Here is a 12870-nt window from a genome sequence, read left to right as displayed (position 1 = left end):
ATGAGACTTCAGTATTGTTGTAATCTTCAAATTTGCTGCATCTCCTCCAGAAACTTCACAAACTCAATTTCTTGCTACCAAAGCAATCTTAGTAGGATCACCACCCCATTCTTCAAACACAACCAATGAATTCCCACTTGGCTGCTTCAACCACGAGCAGGGAACATGGTACCTGAAAACAACAGCTCTATCATGATCATTCTGATTCACAAAACAAAGGCATAGAAATCAAGAAGATGGACTTACCATCTCTGAGAGGGCTGGCCACAATTTGTTCGGCATTTGTTTTCAGTATAAGCATAATAACAAGCACCACAACTCCCTTGTGCTATATATGCCGGGCAATGGCTTCCGAAGCTCTGACCACATTTGACCCTTTCCCATGCTACCCATATCTCTAAAGCTAATGGTGCATTTCCTGGTGGTGCTTTTAAAATAGCCTTGTACCATGTATGGGACCGATTTGGAGCCAATAGTACCCATTTAACAGAAGAACTTCCACGAACCATATGGAGGCTCATATCTTCACCTCTCATACTAATCTGCTCAACAAAATTTCAGAAGAGTTTAGCTTCAATTCTTGCTAATGGGGTTAACAAAAGGAAGCTTTGCTGGTGAAATGAAAGTGAAAAATGAAAGCACAACATACCTTGTAGGTCCATGGCCATCGTGACATCCCATGTTCCCAAATTCACACCCTCAACATGACTGGCCCAAGAACTCCAGCATTCCATGTCTTAAAGTGCAGACCAACATGTCAGTTTCTGTATCGAGAGTTACTAAAAGCCACGATCACAGTAGAGAATTGAGGGAACTAACCGCCAGATGGACAGAAACACTAAGTAAAGCAAAGCTTGTTAATACCAGCTCTCAGCTTCACACCTTATATAAATTCTAATTTGTGGAACTCCAATGTTCTTAAGCAGATCCTGCAGTAAAGGTACATAAATCGGTTAACTCAAACTGATTCACAGGAGTACTCCAAAGTACTTACTCTGTCATGTACAACAAGTAGTCTGTTATCCCTAGTGAGACTTATTTGCTCACAAAATCCACTGATGCAAATGCATTGTCATTTTCAATGTACGCTTGCCAAGAAAGGTGAGCTACTGGTGTCATCTTCGTTGGCGGGCTCTGGCCAACCTGTGGAAAAGAACTCTGTCAATAATAGTATAATACATAATAGGAACGTTCAACAAGATATGCCATGTAAGGATTTGAAACTTTTAAGAAAAAAGAAAAAGGATTTTTATAGAATGAAAAAATGAATAATTCTATATATCTCCTCGCCCTTGCAGTGTTGAATACTTCAGTTTTGCAATCAGGAAGAATGCTTATGGACCAAGATGGCAGGTTATATGGCTTATTCCAAATTGTCATTGTCACAGAGTATTTTGTGTCGTAATTTACAAGGAATGCAGCACAACCAGATCGTGACTGGTACACATGATGAGCCTACAAGTATGAGACTCACAGTAAAAATTTACAGAAGTGTAGTTTAATAGGGTTTATACTTATTGTATTATGGTTTTGTGCATATTTTCAAATAGCTTGACTTTGAGAATCCTTACCTCTTGATTATTTCCAAGTTTTGACATTATAGCATCAGTAGAGACTAAACCTGGCTCAGCTAATTTGATGGCTTTGTGCAAATATTTCAAATGGGTCTATTTTGGTTTCCATGGTTGTCCGAGAATAAATAGGCAAGAGCATACGTTAGGTAAGCAACAGACTTCCTATAAGGTGATGTTAGGTTCATAACCAATTCCCCAATAAGAAATGTTAAATGTGTAAGTAGAAATGAGCCTATTTGCATACCATATTCATCTAGAGGTGCATCATAGTAATAGCTAGTTGTAATGATGGGGATTTCTTCCTCCATGGTATTGTAGCAAAATTGGAGTAAAAGACGATTAAAATCATACATTTTTACCATCATTAGTAAAGATGAAATTAGCTCAGAAGTAATATAGAAGGAGAATAAGTACCACCTAGTAGTTGGCAAAAGAACCACCATTTTCTATAAACCTTGCAACTGAAAATGCAAAGTCCTGTGCAGGTCTAGTAGGAATCGCCTCACCAAATTTGTATACCTGTTATGAAAGATTACATTTAGGTCAGCGCTCTTGTCATTAACATGCCAATGACAGAAGGCAATATGGATATTTATATATATAGATATATATATGTGTAGGTAACCTTACCTCTCTCACTAATCACATATTTGGTCCTCTAGTAATGAATATATAGGTGTTTGTAACCTTGCCTCTATCACTAATCAATATTTGGTCCTATAGTAATGAAAATATCCTCGCAAGGGGCATTTTGCTTAACTTTTACGAAATCACGAGTAGCAAGAACTGCAGATGGCAGAACATACCTAAGCATTCTAGCTGTAAAAAAAAGTACATAACATAAACAGTCAGGGGAAAACGTATGCATTCCAACCACATGTTTGATAGAAAAGCACAGCTGCTCCTCTTCTATTGTTCTATCATTCCAACAGTTAGGTTGTTCAGGGATTCCACTTGAGGGCCACCCAGTATTTTAAAAAGGGTTTTCAATTCCCTGAAAAAATTCAAGTACTATCAGTGTACTCACCTCCATGATAAAAACAAAAAGAATTAGTTTTCTTCAGAACCTCATCATCATCATGCAAATTGGTTTTTCATGTTCCTAACTGAAGTATTAAGCAGCTGGTTAATACTTCACAACTGAAGTATTAAGCAGCAGCATATGCAAGAATACGAATTATGCAGCATTCTCGTAAGTTTTGAAAAATACGAATCGCTAAATTCAAACAACCAAGCCATCGCAACAAAGCTAAAGATCCTGCATCAGTTTTCTCAACTGCCAGTTCACAACTCACAAATAATAAATGTTCTACAGGTTGAATCATCTCCAACTAGCTATCATTTGGATTAAAGCTAGGAACCTTTAGATTGTAAATTATTGACAGAAATTGTGATCAGATTTTACAAAATTCAAATTGTTTTTACAGAAAATGAAATGTCTTGTTTTCATGTTTAAACTTTAAACCAATGCTGGCTGTAAGATGGTAAAGTGGCCAAGGGCTTAACCCAAAGTGATCACTTGTAGAAATGGCCTAGCCAGGTCCATCCTTTCAGTGTTTCACCATATAAGCCGAGGTTGTAGAGCATACTCAGTCGCCTTTTTAGGGTTGGCCTTGCCGGTACTAAAACACTCATGCTCATAATTGTTGTTATCCCAACTCCTCTGTTCTAAAAACCAAAAGGACAATAGGACAATCACCCAGCTAAAGGCATTTACTATTCCAATTTCCTAGTTACCACGGTGCAAACCAGATTCAAGTGTGAAATCTATCAATAACACATCAAGCTGACTATAAATGGCAGATATATTGAAGGTTAAGCACAAAGTTGGGAAACACTATCAACTATTTGAATCCAAAAACTGGTGCATAGAGTGGTTAAGTCATACACTCATACGAACTCTCTTAGCTGAATTCCAACTTCCTTATTTGTATCCGATTACTATTCAGAAACCCAACACCTATGAGAATCACAAAATCGGTGCAAAGAATCTATCTAATGATTGATCATATATCTTATCACAGGTTCTACCAATTGGTGAAATAGGACTAGAAACAAGCAATACATAGAGAGAAGAGCATATATATACAGATGGGTTATGGATATGGATGATGAACCAGTCTCAACCTTTCAGATTCAATAAGAGATTTGGTGAAATTGAGAGTTTCGTGATTACCTTGATTAATCTCCTCCCAAATTCTTGTTCCAGTCGGGTCGAACCAGAACCTTGATTTGCGCAAACCACACAGAGCAGAGCCTAAAGGATCAAACTGACCTCAGATACCCAACACCCACAATCCTCGATTCCATAAAATTGAATCGAAACCCCTCAATTCGATCTTGGACCCAGACAGTTTTTTGGTCCCAAAACCCAAAAACCCTTGTTCTGCTCTCGCTTATTTACTATCTGCCTCATTTCAATAGGGTAACAAGTAAAATTACTAAAACAGTGCTCTCCTCCCCAAAAGAGAAGAGAAGAACGAGAAGTCCCTGACATCAGGGCCCAACGGTCTAATTCATTAAACCTGTAAAATTAGAAGTTATCCATAAAACTGTCTTATCCATTAACTGTCATGGTGATCAAGACACTCCGTTGACAATTTGACTTCCCCGGCCACAGTTGGCAGAAACCGCGTTGAGCAACGGTAATATTTTCGAGTCTATAAATCACACTCATAATCTCCCACTTCACTCACAATTCTCACTTCCATTTTCTCTCATTCTTTCTCTCTCTCTCTCTCTGCTTCAATTCTCTGTTTTCAGTTTCTCTCCCAAAATCCCCAATTTCCCGAAACCCTAATTCAAAGCCAGAAGGAAGGAATTTAGTGATCATGGATCCAACGGGTTTCAGATTCCACCCCACTGATCAAGAGCTGATCGGGCACTACCTTTTCATCAAAAACAACTCTGATCCAGTGCCGGAGACGGGATCATATTTGCGGGAGTTTGATATGTACGGTGAGGTAGAGCCGTGGACAATTTGGGAAGCCTATGGTGGACCGCTTCTCGATGACCAGGATCTCTTCTTCTTCACTCGCCTTAAGAAGCACGGCCACAGAATCAATCGAAGAATCGGATCCGGTACTTGGAGCCAAGGCGAGCCCTTCAAATCTGTTTATGCCAAAAACAACCAAGAAACCCCAATTGGGAAAAAGACCAAGTTGAGGTATGAGAACAAAAACGTGACGGAGCAAAGTGGTTGTTGGTTCATGGATGAGTACAGTACTGTTGATTATGATGGTGATTATGTGATTTGCCGACTTCGAGAGAACCCCGGCAAGAGACCATCACCACCACCATCATCAAAGCCTAGTGATAACAAGAGGAAGTGTCAAGCTGAATCAAGGCCTAGCAAAAAGACCAAGTCTTTGAGAGTTTCTGATCCACAGCCTACAATTATAACCAATGAGGCTGGAAAGACAGTGTCTTTGAACCAGAGGCCTAATCCGGAGAAGCAATTTGATCAGTCTTTGAGACTTCCTGTTCCTGATTCACAGGCTATGTTTCTAGAGGGTACTACTGCTGCTGGTCACATTGATTGTGCATTCGACACTGTGGAAATGTTCCATCATGATCAGGAATATGAGACTCAACATTTTCTGTTAGAGGGTAATACTGCTGGTCACAGTGATTATGCATTGGTGGAAGTACAAAGGGATGCATTATCCCCTGCTGCTGTTTCAGAACAACAACACACATGTGCATCATCATTCGCAGAGCCCAATCTTACTGATGATGTGTTTGTGTCTGAAAATGAGAGGGGAAATGAGCAGTTAGAGGATACAGATTGCCTTGGTGTTGCATTGGGGGTTGTAGAAGGGGATACATTATTTTCTGCCCTCTCAGAACAACAAACATCATTAATGTCACAGATGCAGGATATTCCTTCTCAAGAAAACATCATTGAGTCTCATATTCAGTCACCCTATGTGCCTCATCTCGGATCAGAATATCAACAACAAGCAGATACCAATGAAGAAGAATTCGGTTTGGCTTATGATGATGATTTCAGTAATCTTCCTATGGATCCAGCCTACATTAACTCTGATGAATTCAACAACTACATCTTTGGAGACGAGTTCTTGTCGGGAGGGGATGACATTGGTACAGCAGATATAGTACAAGGCTACTCATCATTTTCAGCACTGCTTGAAGATCAAAATCATGAAGTATAGCTGCCTAGATAGAGCTCCTTAGTTCAATTAGTTCGATCTCGGAACAAGAGTTTTGTACAACTGTAAATCATGAAACGAGTTGTTTTGATTATATATTGTTTGATTATGTACATTTTAGTGTCATCTACTTCTGATGGCTATTGTAACAGCTTCAGCAACATACTAAATCAATAAAGCTCAGATTTGTTTTCTTAATATTTGGTGTTACTATTTTTGTAGGACATTTGATTTGATTTTAAGCCTACTTTATGCATAAGATAAACAACCTGAATTTCAACTTTTGGCTTCAACTCCAACATCCCCCTCCCCCTCTAGCCACTACAGTGCGCATTGTGTCTTGTTCTTCCATATTCGACTCTTGGAGATTAGTTGGGTGCTTTAGCTGGTTTCTTTTTTATTCTTGTAGATGTACTGATGTCAAGACCAATTTTCTAATACACTACAATATTGTAAACCAATACATGCTCAGTCTAGCTTTTTTGTTAACAACCTGCACAAATGGATTCTTAAACACACCGTCACAACTTCTAACTCAAAATCCACCTTATCTACAGGAGCTTTTGATATAAGATCTAGTAGTGGACAAAACATTTGCAAGCTAGCATTCATCTCAGCTCTTCAACCATCCTTCTGCTAATTTCACCAGAGAAAATCTAACACATTTCATAATTTATCCAAAATAAAAATACGATTCTTTCTTTTACAAATTAGTCAACATATATATACAGTGGCTTGTTCTTCCAGTTAACGACCTTTGCCACTCCAAAATCTACCCAACCTTCTACTCGATTAAATACCAGAAGATTTGATGCAGCAGCTTTGATTTCCATTTAATACTGTGATATGCAGCAGCACCAGCTGGAATCTTCTTATCAAAAGTAAAGTGATAGACCTGGTAATTTGGCATATTGAAACTACTAGTTGTATATAAAAACGTAGCAAAAATGATATTGGTAAGAGAGTAAGTAGTAACCCAAGTCTTGTCCACAGTTCACACTTCACGTCCTGAAAACAAAATGTTAAAACTACAAGACAGTTACTGAAAATTGAAAAGAAAACAGCTCTGTTTTTTCAATTGGAAGCCATAGATCTCTAAATACTAGATGCTCATGAAAAGCCAGAGAAAAGCTTACAATGGTCTGCAAAACATCTTTATGTCGCCATAAGCTCCTTTCTGGTGAAGATTCGTACAACTTCCTGGCATTTACAAGATTATCATTTCTATTGCATATGCAGCTTTGGTTCAAGTTACAAAGTACAAACTCAGTGCAGATATGACTTATAGTGCAAACCCAGGACTATAGAACACGCTAATACTGCTTTAATACAAGCACACACACACACACACGCACACACGCACACACACCTATTACTGTGAAATCTGCCTAAGTTAAATTAAATTTTTTGCTCCAGTAGAACTACAAAGCAACACCATTATCAACATGAAAAATTCATATCTGTAAAAAACTAGGTGAAAATTAAACGACCATTTACATCTCTGTAGCATGTGGAATTGCTGATTTTTTTTTTTTAGGATAAAAAATTTCTGGTTTACTATCAGTCTACAACCAGATATGTAGTGATATAAGAGAAATCATAACAAGTGACTGGAAAAAAAAATGTACAAAAGATTTGAGCACCATCAATAGGATAAAATTCTAATGTGCAAATTGAATAAGTGCTGCATGATTTATATACTCGTAGTCAACCTCGGAGTATATGAAGGAAAGAAAAACTTGACTATAGCTGTCATTCCTTTAGCCACAGGCTTTCAGCTTCTGAAATAGACTAGTACTGTACTCATGTCAAAACATCTTTTACAAGTTCAAAGATTGATAGCTGCTCAAGCTGACTCATACAAAAGGAGATTCCTAAGATTCATAAAAAAGGAGATTCCTAAGATTTCTAAGACTTCTAATTTCTACAGAATGGTTTGGACTACCCATAAGTAGTAATGTGTGCCAATGCTCAGACCATCTATAGTGGTTTTGTGCTATTGAGATGTGTCGTGTGCCAACAACATCTCTGTCGCACACTATCAAAATGCAATACTCCCAGTTTATTTGTCAAGACTTCCCAAGTGCAAGAATACTCCGAGTTTCAATTAGTACTGATCTCTGAATACATTAGCAAAAAATTAAAAAGAAAGACAAAACAACTGTTGTAAAAGGCTCAAAATCAATGAATAAGAAACATCAAAATTAAGAGGCAGTGTGTTGTGAAAACTGTGAAACAACAATGCCTACCACACAGTTAAAAATGTAGCATTAAATTCATATTAGCACCAGATTACTCGAATGTCAACATTCACAACAATAGAGCACAACACAGAGTTTATACTGAATCCAGTTTTCTACTCTCACTAGCTCCTCCATATCTGAAGCCTCCTAATCCTAAAGCTTGCTGGAGTAGCATCCAGGAAGAAAAGCATCACTGCTTCAAGGTGGAAAGGACAATACTCATGGCCCTTCGAATTACCGCTATTGGTCTACCCCTTAAAACCTCCATCATTGCTTTCGCATTAGGCACAAACCCCTTATCTATCATTACCCGCACAAACTCTTTTCCCTCCTCCTCAGCTGCCTTGTCCTCTTGCTTTGCAAAGCCTTCTATCACCGCAGTGAAGGTGGCAGCATTGGGCCACTTTCCCTTGTCCATCATCTCAAGCAAATACTTCGTGGCATCTCCGATGAAATCAGGGTCAGCACTGAGTCCCTTGATTAAAACGGTGTAAGTGACGGAGTTGGGGGCAACCCCAGCAGCTAACATGGCAAGGTATGCCTCAAGAGCACCCTTGGGCTTGCCATACTTGAGGTAGGCTTTAATAACGGAGGTGTGGATTAAGACCATGGGCTCCATACCTGTTTCCTCAACTTCATTACGGAACTTTGTGGCCTCTTCAACATTTCCATCATGTAACAAAGCCGTGTACATCTTGTTCGTCAGTTTCTGGATGTGGCCAGGGAAGACGCACTTCATGTAGAAGTAAGTTCTAACATCCTTGTCAACGGTTCCATTATGAACAAGATGAGCTTGCATCTTCAGTGTTTCCCTTGCTTCGGCGAGGTAGGCTTCTTTGTAGTAAAAACCATAGTCGTGAAGAATGAACCCCTTAGCCTTTATCTGCTGAAGGAACTCCTTGAACTTCTCCAGTGGCTCTCTGTAGGCAATGGCTTTCATAAGATTCCAAAAGGGTGTAGGATTGGTCTTCATCCCCTTATCCAAGGTTTCAAGAAAATACTTCTTGGCCAACCTAAGGTACTTCACATTGGAAAAGTCTTCTGCAAGTACACAGATGAGATGAGTGTAAGTGAAGGAGGCAGGGTTGACACCAGTGGCTATCATGCGGTGGTACACCTTGAGAGCACTCTCGGTCTTGCGTGAAGTGTGGTAGGACGAAATCACAATGGTGAAGACAGCTACTAGAGACAGAATGCCCAAGTCAGAGAGAGGCTTAAAAACCTCTCTTGCTTTCTCAGTGAGGCCGAAATCTACCATTAAATTGAACATTGTCACTGCATGATTGTTAAGGGAATCGTAGCTACTCCCAATCGTGTGAAAAAATCTTTTCAACTCCTCATCCTCACAGTCTTTGGTGGCATCCTTAAAAACCTCCATCACATGTTTCTTGAGGTCATCAGCAGATGAATTGGGGGAACTTGTCCCCGCCATTGATTCGATTGTTCTACGTAGTTTAACCGCAGCATAAATCAAATCGAGAACACAAAAATCAGAACTCGACTGAAGATCTGGTATGGAAAACAAAAAACCAAAATCATGTCCCAAAAGGAAAAGACCCAAACAAGTGAAATGCACTTGGGGTTCTTCTACTTCAGAACCCTAAACAGTATAATACCACACCGGAATAGAAACACAAATTACAGCTAAATGAAGCTAGCTAGATTCTCCACTAAAAACAAATTAAATTAATCAGTAGCTACTATTTTAGACTCGGATTGATAACCTTATATCAGGGTTTCAAGATAAGACGAGTATTATTACTATTACAGAAGAAGAATAAGAAGGAGAGAACTCAGAGAAGAGCACTCACCTTCCTCCGATGATTCTCTGCCGGCGGTAGCTCTGCTCAAATTTTAAAACTGTGAAAAATAGACGACCTGCGCCCGTTCCATTTCATCAAGGCCACCTCTTCTTTCCGTTATTTGCAATTTCGGGTCTCCTATTTCCGTTATTTGTAGTTTGGGGTCTCTTATTTTGTTCTTTTCTCTATACCCGTTGTTAATTACTTAATTTGCAGAAATAAGAGCATCTTCGTTTTTTTTTGTTATGAGAAGAAAATCTATTAAATAGAGGTACCTCACCGGCACCCAAAGTTTATATTGTTGAAGACAAAGGCAAGAGATGTTTCTAGAAAAACACACTCCTCCTAGAAATGACAATTCTCAACCCTATTCCAGCATTGGCCATGAAATTAGCTTCCCTCAATACACGTTTGAAGCTGATGGATACAAAATTACATCAATGACTTGATATCTTGGAAGATCTTCATATGCCTCCAAGGGGGATCACAAACTCCATTCGCAATGTCAATGACGAGCTTGGAATCACCTTCTACTTCAATCTTTGACAAGCCTTTCTCTTTAGTGCATACTAGACTATGTCTTAGCGCAAGAGCTTCGGCAAGGGGAACACTAGCAACACCAGAGTTGAAGGCAACTACCACCGCAAGAGGTTTACCAGCTTATGTTCTTAAAATAAAACCTCCAGCTGCAGCTTTACTTCTAACGAAACCATCAAAATTTATTTTAACCCAATTTAATGGGGGTGGTGACCACCTAATCATGTTCATTTCAACAGGATCATGCATTGTAGACCTTTGCATATCAATTTGTAGGGCATTGCTTTGATGGCAAGTAGCAAGAACTGAAATAGATTTGGGGTTGGGATTCTTGCCAACAAATTATAATTAATTTTTCAAAATAATAGCTATCAAGTGGGTGGTCTAAAAACCAATTCTGAAGCACATTAAAGAATCCTTCCTCCCATTCAATCGGTGGTTTCATGTTGGCTGAGTTCCAAACTTCCTTAGTGTACCTGCAATACCCAAAAAGATGATCAATAGTTTCATTATCTTCATTACAAAGAGGACAGGTGTTATCCTATACCAACCTAAAGCGAGAGTTTGTCTCGGGTCTTAAGCCTCCCTCTAAGCAAAAGCCAACCAAAAAACTGGATTTTTGGTTGAATTTTCAAAGACCAAAGCTTCTTTATCAGTTCAATTCGACTATGCTTTTGGTTGTCATGTAACTGGAGCCAAGTTGCAGATTTAATTGTGAATTTACCCTGAGGAGCAGGTCCCGTATAAACTCATCTTCTAAGGGGGTTAGAGGGATAGGGACTCCCAAAATTTCCTTCACTACTACATCATATTTCTTACTATAAGAGCATCTCGTTGTAATCCAATTCTATAATATTTTTTACTACTAATGTCGCTAGTTAGTAACCCAATCCTATAATTTTTTTTTTTAGTTCCTCTACACGTTATATTGATTTCGGTGTTTAAGAACTTTATATTAATTAGTATTATGTTATTATATTTTCAATTTAACTTATTATATAGTAATTGAGTTATACGACCGAATAATCGATACATTTTTTTTTGGTAATGATCGGCATTTCATATATGAACCCCCCCCCATGATAAATTTCTAGCTCCGCCATTAGAGATGACCTCCCGCCATTCACGAGTGCCTCACAACCGTGCCAATGCCAGAATATGAACGACGTCGTGTTGGCTCAAAAATCGTCCTGGTCACATGTCAATGGGCCGAGGGCTTCTTTGGGCAACATGTGTCCTTCTGGCTTGGTGACATGTACTTGCGATGACGTGCCAACTCGCGGCCAAGAAGCCAAGCGAGGTTTTGTTTTGATATGTAGATGTGCTGCCCTAACTTCTGATCAGTTGATTGTGGGCCGAGGAATGATCGATCTCGGCACAGGGTACGTTCTCTCTGCCTTGGATGCAAGGACTTTAACATGGTTCGACTAGCAGTTGATCTTGGTGCTGTGTGACTAGGTGAATGTTGTGATGGTGTAACGTTCGCGGCTCAACCTGTGATTAAACATTCGTGACTCAATAGCCGTGATTAAAACGTCAATATATAGCCGCGGTCATCATCTCTGTTAATAACTGCGGTTATTTAATAAGCCGTGTTGTGCATTGTGGCTCAACATAATGAGTCACAATATTTACTCATTAATGGCCGCGGTCATTAATAGACCCGTCACATTTGGTCTGCCACATAGATCGTGCCAAATATTAGTTCAAACACGTCCTTGGGAGAGTGCCGCTGCCTATTGAAACCTTAAGTTTTAGACTCCTATACCGCTCCGAGAGTCATTTTTTGTGTTTTTCTTATGTACATAAGCTCAATCAGTTAGTTTGTCATCCTCCTAATTTATTAGAAGAATCCATAACTCGTGTGATCTAGAGTAACAAATATTTACATTCTCAGAAAAAAGAATGACAAATATTTAATCCTTTTATTTAATAAAAAATAAATAAAACGAATCACAACAAGTCAAAACAAGTTCACTTAACAAAAAAAAAATCAACCCCTCCACAGCTACCCATTTTCAACAAAAAAAAAATCAACTATATTTACTACTCGGTGAAACCCCACGCTCAATTAAGAAACGGCGTCGTTTCGTATCACTTCCTCCTATCGAGACCTCACTCCCTTGTTTACTCACTGTCTTGATTCTCTTATTGAAAATCAAATCAAATCAAAATTGGGAGCAGAGCAGAGCAGAGCGAGCGAGAAGATGGACTGGGATGGCATTATGCTCGCCGAGTGGCGGAGGTCGAGCTTCGGCGACTTCGTCAAGAACATTCCACGGCTGCTGGTTCTTCGCTTCAAAGATACTACAAAGGGGTCAGTGAGTTTCCTCTTCTAGTCTCAACCACCATCGCAGTTATGATTCTTGCTTTGCTTTGCTTAGCGTCACCAGCAATGGAGATGAGGAACAGTAGGAACTAGGTTGACTGCTATCTCATTTGTTTGTCTGCGCCTCTGCGGAATTTACCTTTGAAATTAATGAACCAACCAATTAACAGAGAGAGAGAGAGAGAGAGAGAGAGAGAGAGACGACCCTAACCC

General features: G+C 39.3%; 1 protein-coding gene and 1 pseudogene across 1 annotated transcript; both read right to left on the bottom strand.

Annotated features, from left to right (window-relative positions):
- Positions 1-63: 63 nt before the first annotated feature.
- LOC101310614 lies at positions 64-2607 on the bottom strand (annotated as a pseudogene).
- A 5572-nt stretch (positions 2608-8179) lies between these two features.
- Positions 8180-9421, bottom strand: LOC101310324 (pentatricopeptide repeat-containing protein At1g06710, mitochondrial-like). Its single transcript, XM_004301321.1, has one exon. It carries the CDS (start codon positions 9419-9421, stop codon positions 8180-8182), a length of 1242 nt encoding a protein of 413 aa, XP_004301369.1.
- Between the last annotated feature and the right edge of the window lie 3449 nt (positions 9422-12870).

The sequence above is a fragment of the Fragaria vesca genome, linkage group LG5 (assembly GCF_000184155.1).
Source record: "Fragaria vesca subsp. vesca linkage group LG5, FraVesHawaii_1.0, whole genome shotgun sequence".
In the NCBI taxonomy this organism is placed as follows: Eukaryota; Viridiplantae; Streptophyta; class Magnoliopsida; order Rosales; family Rosaceae; genus Fragaria; species Fragaria vesca.
Note: the sequence above shows the minus strand (reverse complement) of the source record. Positions and strands in the feature narration are given on the sequence as shown.